Here is a 14,134-nt window from a genome sequence, read left to right as displayed (position 1 = left end):
ATTATTTAGAGCAAAACAGGATACATGTTAATACAGATGCCTCCTCTTTCCATCCTGATACTTGTAGCCCTGGGTCCCTCCTGGTAAGGGCAACTGGAACACTAGTAAAAAAAAAACCTCAAGGACTGAACTGACTAAGGGGCTCAAGAGGTGAATGTTTTATTGGCTCCCTTGCTGGGGTGGGTGCTTTGTAAGCCTTCTGGAAAGCTAAGATAAGTGTCTGTGAGTTTCTCAAACTCCCTGCCCACATCAGCATTCCCCACTTCAGCCTCACCTTCCGCATAAGCCCATCCCAGCTTTCTCTCTCTCTTTTATTTTTTTGAGACAGGGTTTCACTCTTGTTGTCCAGGCTGGAGTGCAATGGCACCATCTCAGCTCACCGCAACCTTCACCTCCTGGGTTCAAGTGATGCTCCTACCTCAGCCTCCCAAGTAGCTGTGATTACAGGTGCCTGCCACCACACCCAGCTAATTTTTTTGGTATTTTTAGTAGAGACAGGGTTTCTCCCTGTTGGTCATGCTGTTCTCAAACTTGCGACCTCAGATGATCCATCCAAAGTACTGGGATTACAGGTGTGAGCTACCGTTCCTGGCCTCACAGCTTACTCTCTTTAAAACAGAAGCCATCCTCTCTGTCTGCTTGGGTCCCAGCCCCTTTTTCTGATTCATTCATTAGTCCATCCAAACCATTTGAATATTTCATGGGAACATTACTGTCTCTCCATCACTTTCTTTGAGGAACCTTAATTTGGCAGTCTGTCCCAGGCTCTGTCTCCTCCCTTCTTCTGTTAATTACTCTTTCACTAATTAATTTTTTCCCAGTGTGTTTGACCCAATGGGCTCCCCTGAAATCCCTTTTCCCTCAGCTTTGCAAAGGGTAGGAGAGGGAGAATGTAAGTGTGAGGCAGAAAAAAATGTGATGGGGTAGAACTTGTTCTCAGAGAGAAGGCTCCATAAAAGCAAAGGCTAAGTGTGTGTGTTGTTCACTTCAATGTAGTGGAGGTCACTGCAGGAGAGTACCAGGAAAGACACGCCCATCCCTGTAGCACGCCTACCTCCTGCTCACTCACCTCCTCACATTACAGTCAGAGGCTTCTGTTTCTCAGGCAATCCGATTCCATTCCTTACACACCTCTTTCCCAGTCCCCATCAAGCACACTTTTCAGCCCTTTGGGTAAAGTGTATATTGCTTGAGTCCCTCCCCTGCCCATGTGTGTACCTCTCTCATACCTCCGACCCTTGCACAGCTCTTTCTTTGCACACTCCCATTTTGCGCAAGCTTCTCCCTCCCTGGTACACCTGCGTCCTTTGACCACTCACCTTCCATGCTCACCCGCTCATCCCCCACTCCCAGACACACACCTAGTCTACTCGTGTGCACACTCCCCTTCCTTGGCCACTCCCCTTCCTCCACCCTCCCCGGGCTCGCACACTTGCCCCCGCCCCTGGGGACACCTGCTCTGGCGGGGCAGGGAGGGGATGCGCAGCCGCGGCCCCTTCTTCTCTCCCCCTCCCCGTCCCGCCCCTCCCTCCATCCTTCACCCGCTCCCCGGCTCCCGCCCCGCCCGCCCGCCGCTCCGGGGGGGTCTCCGCCGCCGCCGCCGCCGCCGGAAGGAGCCGCCATTTGCCACCACCGAGCGCACGGGCCGAGCCGAGCCTGATCCCCGAGCCGGAGCGAGACTGGAACCGGGAGGACGGCCATGGGGGGCGGCCCCGCCGCAGGAGGACCTGGGCGTGTAACCCCGGGGGCCCGGCCCGCTCCGGACCCGGACCCGCGGGGCGCGGCACCCTGAGTCCCTCTCCCCGCCCCCTGCCCCGGCCATGGCCGCCCACCCCGCCACCCCCGGGCCGCCAGCCCACTCGGCTCCTCAAGCCCCAGAGCCCCGGCGGTGGCAGCAGTGAACGGCGGTCGCAGGCCCCGAAGACCCCGGCCCGGCTCGGCTCTCCAGCGCGCGCCCCCTTCCCGGCCTTGTCCTCTCCCTTCCCCCCGCCGCCAGCGAGCCCCCCTTGCACGCCGCCCCCCGCCCCCGGCGCCCGGACGATGCTCAAGTCTCGGCTCCGCATGTTCCTGAACGAGCTGAAGCTGCTGGTGCTGACGGGCGGGGGGCGGCCCCGGGCCGAGCCGCAGCCCCGGGGGGGCGGGGGAGGCGGCTGCGGCTGGGCGCCCTTCGCCAGCTGCTCCACCCGGGACGGCGACGGCGACGAGGAGGAGTACTACGGGTCGGAGCCGCGGGCCCGGGGCCTGGCCGGCGACAAGGAGCCGCGGGCTGGACCCCTGCCGCCGCCCGCGCCGCCGCTGCCGCCCCCGGGCGCGCTGGACGCCTTGTCACTCAGTAGCAGCCTGGACAGTGGACTCCGAACCCCCCAGTGCCGGATCTGCTTCCAGGGCCCGGAGCAGGTCAGGCCTGGGCACCTGGCCGGGCGCGGAGGGGTGGGGGAGCGCACCTGGGGGTGTCCGCGGGGACCGCGAGCAGGGGCGGGGCCTGAGGAGGCTGGGCGGGGCCCCAGGACCCGGAGTGGGAATGGGGTGAGGCCAAGGGGCTGGCAGGGGACTCCTGGAGCGCTTGTTTGTGTTGGGGGGTCTAGGGTCCCTAGGAAGGGGTGGGGCTTTCCCTCCGGAGAGCGCAAAATCCCTTTCACCATTAAGAGGGACTGCTGTTCTCTCCAGTTTCCCTCGCCCCAGGGTCTCCGTAAGCTGAGGGGAGGAGACTCACTCTTGCAGGTGGGCAGAAAGGAGAGTGCTTCTGTGACCACCTTGAAGGGAGGGGCCCAGCCAGCGCCCTTGCTTCGCTCAGTATTCCTCCCCGTGGGGCACTTTTCTTCAGTTCCCATTCAGCAACTTTCTATCTCATTTCAAAGAGTATTCTTTGATAAAATTTTATGGGCAAAGTTGTCCCAGAATAGTGCCAGGGGTTGTCTCTGTGTAGTGAGAACTGATACCTTGATTAAAAGGAAACACCCTGCACTTCCACCTCCGCGGTTGCTCCCCTTTTTAATACGTGGAAACCGAGGACCGTAACCCATCCCAGTCTGCACCAGATCTGTGAAGTAACTTCACAATGATGAGGTGGGGCAAGGAGGGCATGGCTCAGAAGCTCTAACACTACCCTCCCTCCAGATCCTAAGGGGAAGCCTTTCCTTTGAGAAGTCTTAAAGACTACCCATCCGAAATTGTAGGAAAAGAGAAGATCCCGTCCCCTTCGTCCTCCCCTCTAACCTCGTCATCCCTTTCCATCCCTCATCTCTTTGGTATGGGAAGTTTCCCTTGATCTCTAAGGTAAACTTCTTTTCCGTTGCAGCCTTACTTAGCCTCTTTCCCTGTCTTGGGTGAAAGGCCTGAGTTTTTTAATGTGGGAAAGTGACCTGAAGAGGAGGTTTCCCTGTGGAGGAGCGCGGCTGAGTGGGGTCGGGGTGGTGATGCCTGACAGGGCCCTTCCTCACTCTTCCTCCAGGGGGAGCTCTTGAGCCCCTGCCGCTGCGACGGCTCCGTGCGCTGCACTCACCAGCCCTGCCTCATCCGCTGGATCAGTGAGAGGGGCTCTTGGAGCTGTGAACTCTGTTACTTCAAGTACCAGGTCCTGGCGATCAGCACCAAGAACCCACTGCAGGTGAGGTGCAAGGAGAGGACTCAGAGACTGGGCGAGGACCTTTTAGCTATTGGAATCAGGGAACCTCGAGGGAACCTATTTCATTTACTCTTTTCCCAAAGCCACCCTTCCCCACCATTACCAGTCTCCCAAGTGTCTGTAAATCCTTTCTCCCTTCATTTATTCACAAAGACATTTGTTGAGCGCCACTTATATTCCAGGCACTGTTCTAGGCACAGGGACAACCACCACTCCCCACCCACTACAAAAAAAAAAAAAAAAAAAAAAAAAGATAAAGGAAAGAAAGGGGCCGGGCGTGGTGGCTCACACCTGTAATCCCAGCACTTTGGGAGGCCGAGGCGGGTGGATCATGAGGTCAAGAGATCGAGACCATTCTGGTCAACATGGTGAAACCCCATCTCTACTAAAAATACAAAAATTAGCTGGGCATGGTGGTGCCTGCCTGTAGTCCCAGCTACTTGGGAGGCTGAGGCAGGAGAATTGCTTGAACTCAGGAGGTGGAGGTTGTGGTGAGCCGAGATCGTGCCATTGCACTCCAGCCTGGGTAACAAGAGTGAAACTCTGTCTCAAAAAAAAAAAAAGAAAAAAAAAAAAAAGAAAGAAATGCCGGGCACAGTGGCTCATACCTGTAATCCTAGCACCTTGGGAGGCCAAGGTGGGTGGATTGCCTGAGGTTAGGAGTTTGAGACCAGCCTGGCCAACATGGTGAAACCTCGTCTCTACTAAGAATACAAAAATTAGTCGGGCGTGGTAATTTTTGCCTGTAATCTCAACTACTTAGGAGGCTAAGGTAGGAGAATCACTTGAACCTGAGAGACAGAGGTTGCAGTGAGCTGAGATGGTGCCACTGCACTCCATCCTGGGCGACAGAGCAAGACTGGCTTGAAGAAAAAAAGAAAGGTAGAGGGGTCCAAAGTGGCTCCCGCCGGAGCTCATGGCGCTCGCGAAGGCGAGGTCATCAGTTCAAGGCTAACCTGAGCAACCTCATAAGCTCAAACTGATTGGCAAAAAAAAAAAAAAAAAAAAAGAAAGGTAGAAAGAAGGAAGGAAGGAAAGAAAGAAAGAGATGTTGATGCTAGCAAACATGTAGTGTTTTCTGTGTCAAGTTTTGGTGTGTATTAATTCTTTTAATCTTCACAATAATCTTATTAGTTAGATACTATTATCCCATTTTACAAATGAGGACACTGATACACAAAAATTTGAAAACTTATCCAAGGTTTCTTAGCCAGTAAGTGATGGAGTCAAAGTTTGGGATTCAAATCTAGACGTTTTGGTTTCAGAGTACTTGCTCAATCCTGCCTTTCTAAAATAAGACAGACAAATGGTGTCAGACAAATGCCGCATTCTAGATTTAATCAAAGCACAGAGAAGACGGATGTTGATACTGCCTGAAGGGTTTAGGGAAGGTTTCCAGAGCACCCTGCTCTTCAGGCCCTCCATCCCTTTCTGGGACTCTTTGGAGCTTTTTCTCCCACACAGTGGCAGGCCATCTCCCTGACGGTCATCGAGAAGGTCCAGATTGCTGCCATAGTCCTGGGCTCACTCTTCCTGGTCGCCAGCATCTCCTGGCTCATCTGGTCCTCACTCAGTCCTTCAGCCAAGTGGCAACGACAGGATCTGCTCTTTCAGATCTGCTATGGCATGTACGGCTTCATGGATGTCGTCTGCATAGGTGAGGGCACCTCTCTCTCCTTTACCTGCTCCCTACCCTCCTCTTACACACCTGATTCCCCTGCCCATCCCCTGTTTCATGGCCTTATTTTCTGCCATTGAGGGCCTTTAGTGCTATCCTGGTGCCCTGCAGCCCCGACTTCCCTGCTTCTCCAGGGCCCTTTGCAAATTTCCTCACTCTGAAGAAATGCTTGCTTAAGTACCTCTGGCCAGAGTCTAGGCCACAACTGACCCTGGATTTCTTATTCCTATTGCTCAGGCCTCATTGTCCACGAAGGCTCCTCTGTCTACCGCATCTTCAAACGCTGGCAGGCAGTGAATCAGCAGTGGAAGGTTTTGAACTATGACAAGACCAAGGACATAGGAGGAGATGCAGGGGGAGGGACGGCAGGGAAGCCAGGCCCCAGGACCTCACGGACGGGCCCCCCCTCTGGGGCCACCAGCCGCCCCCCAGCTGCTCAGCGCATGCGGACGCTCTTGCCTCAGCGCTGCGGTTATACAATCTTGCACCTCCTGGGACAGCTGCGGCCACCAGATGCCCGTTCCAGCTCCCATTCTGGCCGAGAGGTTGTCATGAGGGTCACTACAGTCTAAACTGGACTCCAGGAGCAGGGATCTTGAGTCAATGCATCAGGCAAAGAAGAGCTCTCATTGGCTGCTGGAGGTACCAGCTGGACAAGGTGTTTGGGGCATGCTGCCCCTATCACTGAGTATCTCTGTGAGCAGCCTCAAGGTGGAGACATTGTCTGGGCTCTACTGCCCACTGGGTAGAGACACCTGGATGACATTTCAGTCACCACTGACAGCTCCTCACACTCATCCAGAGACGGCCAGTGGGCAGGTGGGGAGAGCAGCTTTCCTTCCCTGGAGAGAACCATCTTTACCTCAGCTCCTAGGGCCTCCAGCCCCCCAGCTCCACCATGGTGACTTGGTGAAGGGGGACCAATGCCAGAAGAAAGGGGCTGTAGACCCCTATTCCCCACCCCATGGCCACAGGGCATCTGGCAATAAGACTAGTATACATTGGCCTCCCGTTCCCTGCATGAGGGCGGGGACTTCCCCCTGCTCCATCCCCCATTGCATGGGGGAAGGGCATAAAGAATCATTTATATGCACGTGGAGACTCCTTTCTCATCTGGGGCTTTTCTGGAGGGCTGGGAGGTGTGGGAGGTTTCTCTGCACAGGTTGCAAATCCCAAATGCAGTAGCGGGTTCTGAGTTGGAGGTGTGACTCCCACTTGCTGGTGAATAATTCACATTGGCTGCTTGGTGGCAGCACTCAGAGGTATCTAAGACCTGGACTTGCTACCTATGAGTTGTGTGATTTAGAAAAAAACTCTCAGCTATGGTTTTCCTGTCTACCTCATAGGGTTGGAATAAGGATAAATGAGGGACAGGTTGGATGCCATTGCAAAGAAAATCGGCAATGACATAAAGAGATTTCTAGACTAGTTGATGGTTCATTTATTGCAAATAGTAGCTGGTATCACAAATTCTAAAATGTGTTTTTCATCTGGAGTTGCACAGAATCTTGGAATTTTGTGTTCAGTGACAATAGTTACGGAAATATGAGGGGAAATAGACATTGCAAATGTGAAGCATGGTGGTTTTTTGTAAGAATGAGAACTACTATGACTCTAAATATTGGGGTCTGCGGGCTGGGGAAGCCTGGAGCCATCCGCCTTGTTCTGGAGATCACCTGGGTTCTATTAGTCCTTCCCAAGTACTGTGCTCACCCAGAAAAGCAGTGTGAAGTGGATTTGGACTCATTTGGAGTGAGATGGAGGGAATCCCCCTCAATGTTATGAGTCTCCAACCCCAGTTTAAGCTATTCCTATAGTAGTTTAGGGTCACAGGTTTGATCACAGTGTGCCCAGCTAGTGGTATTAATGGATGGCATTCCGTTTGGAGGCAGCAGCATAGAGGACTGTTGTTTATAGAGAAAAGATTTGGGAAGGACTGGTTAAAATGTGGGTCAGCCTGAAGCCTGAGCACTTGCTTCTGTGACCTTGGGGTTGTGTATTATATGAATGATGCTGTTTTTTTAAGTGACCTATTCAGCAATTAAATAATTCCTTCATTCATGGCTAAAGTCAGATCTGGAGGCCTTTCTTATTATTGGTCCTCCTCTCAGGGAAGGTTCTGCTCTGCCTCCTCCTTGGGGATGTTTTGGAGAAAATGCTTCTCTTGCAAAGGCCCACACACATCCTTGCCCTGGAGACCTCCATACCCTCCCCTCTCCCAGAGGGATCTTGGCTGCTGTCCATGGTGCTGGTATCCAGACCCGCCTGGGGTGTAGGAACCAAAGCTGGACTGGGGTTGAAATAATTTCAAAGTGTGGAAGTATATCACTTCCAATTTCTGAGCGAGTAGAGTGGATAGGGAACTGAGGCTGAGCCCTCCATCTGCTCAGTAGGAAACTGTTTCTCCCGAGAAAGAACCCGCTATACTCCCCATCTGGGGAGATGGAAAGGCCAGACTTTACTGATTTGCCATTCACAGAAGAGCTGGTGGGGACCAAATGGGAGATTGCAAATCAGAGTGACTACTAATACCTATACTGGCAGGTAGGGCTCAGGTAGATAGGACACATATGGAGCTTCCTGTGCCAAACCTGAGCTGTCCTCTGTGATGGTTGCGCATGGAAGGTTAGACACACCAAAGAAAACAGGCATATTCACACATACTCTTGTATCTATTTGCACTCTGGGTCCTAAAACAAGGCCAGGTGAAACTTTCCCTTTTCCTCCTTCAGCACCAATGGAAGTCTTGGTATGGGAGTTGGGGCTAGCAATCAGTATGGTCTCCTTTTCTTCCCTTTTTGCAACTTAAAAAGATCCTTGTCTGGGAAAAGGATCATGGGAACTGCTGCCCTCCTCAAGTGGGCATTCTTACTTGCCCGATGGAAAATAGGGAGTACCAGTGAGCAGAATTCTCATCACTGATTACAGGGGAAAGAGTCTGACAGCCAGCTGGGCTTTATTCTTCCTCAAAGCCCAAATCCAAATCTGCTAAAAATTTGGTCATTTAGGCTCAAATTGAGTTGAGTGATAGAGGAATAGGGTGGAGACTGAGTATACAGTAGGGAAGGAGTAGAGAAGGGCAGAAAATGCACAAAAACCTTGATCTTTGTACGAGGCCTTGGGTCTCTGCCCTGCCTCTCTGTAGATCTTATGTAATTAGATGCCTCCACAGAAGGCCTGGTGGCTAATGGAGTTTATGTGGTCAGGGAGCCATGTCTAGGCCAGGAGGCTGAGGTGTGGAGGAGGAAGAAGTGTGAAGTGAAACCTCCTTCTACACCCAGCTAATTGGAATATGGTGGGGAGTAGGGGAAGGGGGGCAAGTCTTGACATGAGGAGGGTAATCTGGGATGCAGAAGAAACTGCAACGTGCTGAGAGATTTATTTGGATGGAAGATGAGTTAATCTGTATACATCACAAGAGGAGAGCTGTGCCCAGCCTCTGGGGGGCCAGAGAATGCTGACTCAGGGAAACAGGCTCCCTCTGCCCACCACCCTTATCCTGCCTTTGGTGCCCCAGGGCTTCTGGCCACCCCCACACTTGGCTTTCATTCTGTCTGATTCTACTTCACTGCTTGTATCCCTTCTACTGAAGGAAATTATCTTGGAACAACTTTTCCAGAGAGGGCAGAGTGACCAATCTAGGACTTCCTTCAATCCTGGCAGTCCAGGTTCCAAAAGCACTTTCCTTGCTAGAGTCGGCATCCTCTTCCCATCTCTGCAAATTCCTAGCTCCCAGCCCATTGGTCCATTTTACAACTTAGCCCCTGCATTACTTTTCACCCCCACCCACTTAATCTCTTACAGGAAGCCAGACTAGACTTGGCTGCTCCCACTGCAGACAGAAACATGCCTGGGTTTGTGTTACAAACCACTCTACCAGGCATCCAGATGCCCATTTTTAAGAGGGTCACCCCCAGGACCTGAGAAACCGAGTGTTAGGGTCTTGCCCCCAGGTCTTGTAGGAAGTGAGAGTGAGAGAAATAAGTGAAAGGCAAGAATGAATATTTGATGTTTTTATTTTAAAATATATGAATATTTAAAATTTTTCAATATAAAAAAGCCAGAGGTCTGGGCAGGGACAGGACCAAAGACGTCTCTGCCTGAGAACCAAGTGTTGGGGCAGACCCACTTAATAGTGGCCAGAGAGCAAAGGAGAGTTGTAAGAAATTGTAAACCAGGCTAGGACAGTTTCACCTTCTAGGGGCAGGACAAATAAGGAAGGGGGTAGACAGAGCCTGCTAAGCTGCTTATCCCTTCTGCCACATGGTCCAGATTCAATCCAAGAATGTGTATGGTATCACCTCATCAGAGACAGGCCCTGGGAGGGGACATAAAAAACAAATAAGGCTTCACCCTTCCTCTCAAAAAGCTCACATGCAATGAGGAAGAACCACTGGGTACCGACCAGATGCAGAGTTACTGAGCTTATGCTGTGATAAATGCTTAGCCAGCAGCATCAATGAACACTGTGGAAGCCCCAAAAGAGCGGCAGTTGAATCTTTCTCAGGCCATCCAGCATTATTAGCTAAAATCTGATTTCATCCTTGGAGGATGCATACGTGATCAGAAGGGCTGAGCAAGGAGGGAGACCATGGTATTCTTCGGGCCTACTGAGTCAGGCCAAGTGCATACTTCACACTTGGTGGGGACCAGGACCGCCTCCAGTACTTTACTATGGTCATTCTACCCAGTTTGGCCAGATAGGCCTTAGCGGAAGATGTATCTCTTGGTCTTGTGCCCACAAAAGATCTTGTCCCTATGATGAGGGAAAGGATGATGATGACAGCCTCTTTCTACAGGACTGTCTGTCCAAAAACTGTAGGTTGATGCTCCTCTCAGGCACCAGCACAGTCCGGGTCATGGGTCTGATTGGGGCCGCACCTGGCTCAGGCTGCACCTCAAAATGTGTCAGGATCTGAAAAGGGAAGAAGTTGAGCATTACTATGGAAGATATCTGTAATGGGGGAATTGATTGGTAAAGGGCATGTATTATTAGTGTTAGAATGGTCAGTGATGGAGTGGCACCTGTGGCCAGTAGAGGACTTCTTGGTTAATAAGGGTGGGGGATTATGGTAGGAAAAAAATACTTTGAATACTCGCACTTACACTCCAGGCCTACAGTAGGCTTATCATATTTCAGAAGATTCATTCTACCAGGTCTTACATGTTTTCCCGTGCTTGTTAGGGGAAAGAGCTCACAGCTTTAGAGGGTTAGAGTCTGGGTCCAGAGTCTGGGGAAGGTATAAAACCTGGAGCACTCACCTGGGCCAAAGCCATTTGCAATTCAAGCTCTGCCAGGCGTCTCCCCATGCAGCTGCGCTTGCCAAAACCAAAGGGAAGAGATGCAAATGGGTGGGGGGTGGGACCCTCCCCCAGCCATCGAGCTGGACGAAAAGAATTTGGCTCTGGGAACTGGGCAGGGTCCCTTGAAGTGGCATAGTGACACAGAGTGACCAGCGTCTGATGGGAAGGAAAACAAAGTTGTCAGTTTGGGCCCAGAATGGGGACAGGCATGAAGAAGAGGATATTCAGACAGGGACAAAGGCAGGTCCTGGTGGGTGATGGTGAAGTTCTTTGGGGCTACTTTTGGAAGGATCTTCCCACTGTCCCATTACATCCTAGAAAGGCATATCGTAGAGAGAGGTCAAGGGAAGTATTTGAAGGGCTTTTGGGAGAGTGTTTGAGAACAGGGGTGAGGCCCAAGATAGTGAGGAATGCCTCAGTAGAAAGGGTGCATAGGCTCTACTCACATTTTTGGGAATAATATAGTCACCCACACGAATGTCTTTATCTGGGACACGAGAATTTCCAGGTACCACAGGGTACAGTCTAGGTTACAAAGCACAAAATGGAGACGGCAAGGTGAGGCTAGGGGCCGCAGCTTCCTTCTCGTTGTTTCCAGCTTCCAAACCCTTTTTGGCTACGAGTAGAGTGCCATTTTTGTCTTCTCACTCTCCCTGCTTCCATACGCTATTTGCTTCCCCAGCCCTTCCCCGGCATTTCCTCTTGTTCCTCCTCTCCTTCCCGCTCACCTTAGCACTTCCTTGACCACCGCCTTCAGCAGGGGCAGCTGGGACAGAACAGTGGCTGAGGGGTGGGTACTGGAGCCAGGGCCCAGGGCAGCTGTGATCTCGGAGTGGAGTGCTGTCTGGACTTCGGGGTGCCGGGAGAGCTCATACAGAGCCCAGGAGAGTGTGTTGGACACCTGAAGGACAGGTGAAAGCAAGAGAGGTGTTGGGTGTGGGAACCCAGCAGAGGGCGCAGATTATGGGACAGTCTGGGACTACGGGGTGCTAAGCCAAGCTGGTCTACCTGGCCATAATGGAGCCACTGCAACAGAAAAGTGGCCGCAGAGTCTGGGGAGGCTAAGCCCTGGAAGTGGGGCTCACAGCACGGAGGGAGAACCTCACCGTGTCCACTCCCGCCAGTAGCAACTCTGTTACATTTCCCAGGATGGACTGAGCAGGCAACTCTTCCCGGAACAGGAAGTGGGTCAGGTGCGCCCCAGTTTCCAGGTCCTCCTCGGGCTGTCCTCGGTTCCTCATGGCTGCCTCAGCCTCTCGCAGCTCCACGTGCCTCTGAGCTGCGTGGGTAGAGGGCACGTGATGCCTCGCTACCCCTGGACAGCTTTACACTTCCCCGTTCTGTGCCTTACCGAATGCAAACATCTGGTCCCAGTCTCGGCAGAGGCGGCCCCAGGGCCCGGGCACAAGGTGGCGCAGCCACTGGGGCATCGCCATGATCAACAGCGTGGACACAAACACCGAGCCCACCGCGCGGATGAAGGTCTCCGTGTCGGGCGGCACTTGCGCCTCTAGGCAGCCCAAGCGCGAGCCGAGCAGTACCGCGGCGATGCCTGCTCGGGAGGGGGCGCCGTCAGGGCTCCGGGAGGCTCCGACAGGGCGCCCCGATGCCCGCTCAGCTTTGGGGACTCACCTTCCAGTCCGAACTTGTAAAATTCCCCCGCCACGTCTCGAACCAGGGCGGGCGGCCCCGTGCCACGTCCCCGCTGGCCCCTCAGACGCCTCACAAGGTCGCGGACCACATAATCCAGGGTTCCGGCGTAGCGGGCTGCCGCTTGAGGCCGGAGGAGGAGCGGGGCCAGGAGACTGCGGAGCCTTTGCCATTCTTCGCCTTCCCTGCAGGGTTGAGGAGAGAGTGCGCCTCAGGGAGGTGGGAGGGCTCGACGGGGCTGGCTGCAGTGAAGGAGCGCGTTTTGCTGTGAAGGCCGGGAAAAGGATTGCGTCTGCCCCCTTGGGGTACAGAAACCCTGCGCCTGCCTGCGCCTGTCTTCCAGCCCCCTTCCTCTTTACTCACTTCCTGCCCGCAAGGGCCGGGGTTCCCGGGTAACTTGAGTCACGGAACCTTACATTCATTCCGTCCAGATCCTGGTACCCTAGCCCAATCCCGGCGGTTTCCTCAGTTCCCAGGATTCTGGCCGCAAAGGATAAGGAGGTAGGCGGGGAGTGAGGTTGGGGCTCTGCCTGAGTGTGGGTGAAGCTGACTGGGATGGGAACCCCAAGATGCCCAAAGGTAGAATGAGACAGCCGATCTCCCACCATGCCCCCAGATAGATAGTTTCGGGACCGCAGCTGGAGATGGTCGCTGCGGGGCGTCTGGGCTTCCAGGGGCAGAGAAGACTTACGCGGTGAGCAGCCCACAAGCCCGCTGGCGGCGACGGCGGTGCTCGGTCCAGGGCGAGAAGCTGCAGCGCTCGGGCTGGGGTCCCTCCTGTCGCAACAGCTCCTCGACGAGGGCAGGGGCAGCCACGTACACGGTGCGCACTGTCCCAAAGCTGGCCAGCCACACTGGCCCGAAGCGTGCGGCGCCCTGCACCTGGGGGAGAAGGCGCAGCGGACACTTGGACACCTGGGCAAGGGACTTTCAGGTTGACGTGTGCCCACACCAAGGGTGTTGACTGGGCTTGGGAAAAGGGAGCTTCTGCTCCTTCTCGGCTTCCTGGCTAGTGTAAGCCATGGATACTGCGAATTCCTCCTTTCTCTCATTTCCCACCCCTAGAAAGTTTGAGTGTGATGGGCAAAACAGGAACTTTGCACAAGGCGGACATTCAGGACCTCTCTGATCATCTTGGTTGAGGAGAAATCTCTAAAGTTTCCATGTCTGGACTGTCCATCTCAGGACGAGTCCTCAGTGAATGAAAAGGAGCCCGTGTAGCTTTAAGCCGCACGCAGGCGGAGGGTACCGCGCCTTCCGCGCACTTGTACTGGATCTGCAGGGTCTCCACACCTCAGGAGAGCGAGAAGGTGCCTTCCAAGCGCCCTCTGCTAAGAGTCGGGACGGACTCTGCGCGGGCCGAGCCACACGCACGACCCCCGCCTCAACTCGCCTTTTCCTTAATTCATGGGCATCCATTCTCTGGCTCTCTCAGATTTGTTCTGCACTAGTCAGTCCTTTCTGACGCTTTCAAAGCCAATTTCCCCAGCACTCAGTCTCGGGAAAGTCCTCCCTTCCTACCTGCAGCTCGTGTAGCCTCGACAGCCCCCCCTTGCAGAAAAGTTCGGCCAGAAAGCTGGGCGTAGAGGGACCTGGGATGTCTGCCAAACTCCGGCGCGCAGAGTCGTACTCTCGGTAGCCTAAGGAGGCGCCCAACTCGGGCACCCAGCGTCCGCGATGGAACACTCTGGAGGCGAACTTGAGGGTCTGGGTCATGGTCTGGCTCGGGGAGCCCGCGAAAGAAAGCGTTTCTCCTGAGCATCTTGTCTGAACCCCTATTTAACCTTTGGGTCTGGTGACGACACCCCGTCTCCAAGCTTTCAGCCAATCCCTCTTCCTGAGTGGTCTGTATTGGGGATTAGCACCCAGGAACAGTA

The 14,134-nt window shown here is 53.9% G+C and overlaps 2 protein-coding genes across 3 annotated transcripts; one reads left to right on the top strand and one right to left on the bottom strand.

Annotated features, from left to right (window-relative positions):
• Positions 1-834: 834 nt before the first annotated feature.
• On the top strand, positions 835-6,396 carry MARCHF9 (membrane associated ring-CH-type finger 9). The gene is made up of 5 exons (XM_035258577.2): positions 835-876; positions 1,366-2,397; positions 3,452-3,607; positions 5,090-5,282; positions 5,541-6,396. The coding sequence occupies exons 1-5, from the start codon at positions 835-837 to the stop codon at positions 5,873-5,875; spliced, it is 1,758 nt and encodes a 585-aa protein (XP_035114468.1). The 3' UTR covers positions 5,876-6,396.
• Positions 6,397-9,301: 2,905 nt separating this feature from the next.
• Positions 9,302-14,011, bottom strand: CYP27B1 (cytochrome P450 family 27 subfamily B member 1). Of its 2 annotated transcripts, XM_002752691.6 has the most exons (9): positions 13,779-14,011; positions 12,949-13,139; positions 12,240-12,442; positions 11,959-12,159; positions 11,714-11,886; positions 11,336-11,508; positions 11,054-11,132; positions 10,566-10,763; positions 9,302-10,218 (listed from the first exon to the last, which is right to left on the bottom strand). In XM_002752691.6, the coding sequence occupies exons 1-9, from the start codon at positions 13,971-13,973 to the stop codon at positions 10,060-10,062; spliced, it is 1,572 nt and encodes a 523-aa protein (XP_002752737.1). In that variant the 5' UTR covers positions 13,974-14,011; the 3' UTR covers positions 9,302-10,059. The 2 variants fall into 2 exon arrangements, with proteins under 2 accessions (XP_002752737.1, XP_078192338.1); XM_078336212.1 differs by lacking the exon at positions 11,959-12,159.
• Between the last annotated feature and the right edge of the window lie 123 nt (positions 14,012-14,134).

Source organism: Callithrix jacchus, chromosome 9, assembly GCF_049354715.1.
Source record: "Callithrix jacchus isolate 240 chromosome 9, calJac240_pri, whole genome shotgun sequence".
Taxonomy (NCBI): Eukaryota; Metazoa; Chordata; class Mammalia; order Primates; family Cebidae; genus Callithrix; species Callithrix jacchus.
This window is presented reverse-complemented; position numbering and strand designations above follow the sequence as displayed.

Coding starts and splice junctions, on each gene's coding strand:
- MARCHF9 (XM_035258577.2), top strand. CDS start 835: ATGGGCTCCCCTGAAATCCCTTTTCCCTCAGCTTTGCAAAGG. Junction 877..1,365: donor TTCCCTCAGCTTTGCAAAGG/GTAGGAGAGGGA, acceptor ACACACACCTAG/TCTACTCGTGTGCACACTCC. Junction 3,608..5,089: donor GCACCAAGAACCCACTGCAG/GTGAGGTGCAAG, acceptor TCTCCCACACAG/TGGCAGGCCATCTCCCTGAC.
- CYP27B1 (XM_002752691.6), bottom strand. CDS start 13,973: ATGACCCAGACCCTCAAGTTCGCCTCCAGAGTGTTCCATCGCGGACGC. Junction 12,443..12,948: donor GCTTGTGGGCTGCTCACCGC/GTAAGTCTTCTC, acceptor TCAACCCTGCAG/GGAAGGCGAAGAATGGCAAA. Junction 11,887..11,958: donor GGACCAGATGTTTGCATTCG/GTAAGGCACAGA, acceptor CTACCCACGCAG/CTCAGAGGCACGTGGAGCTG.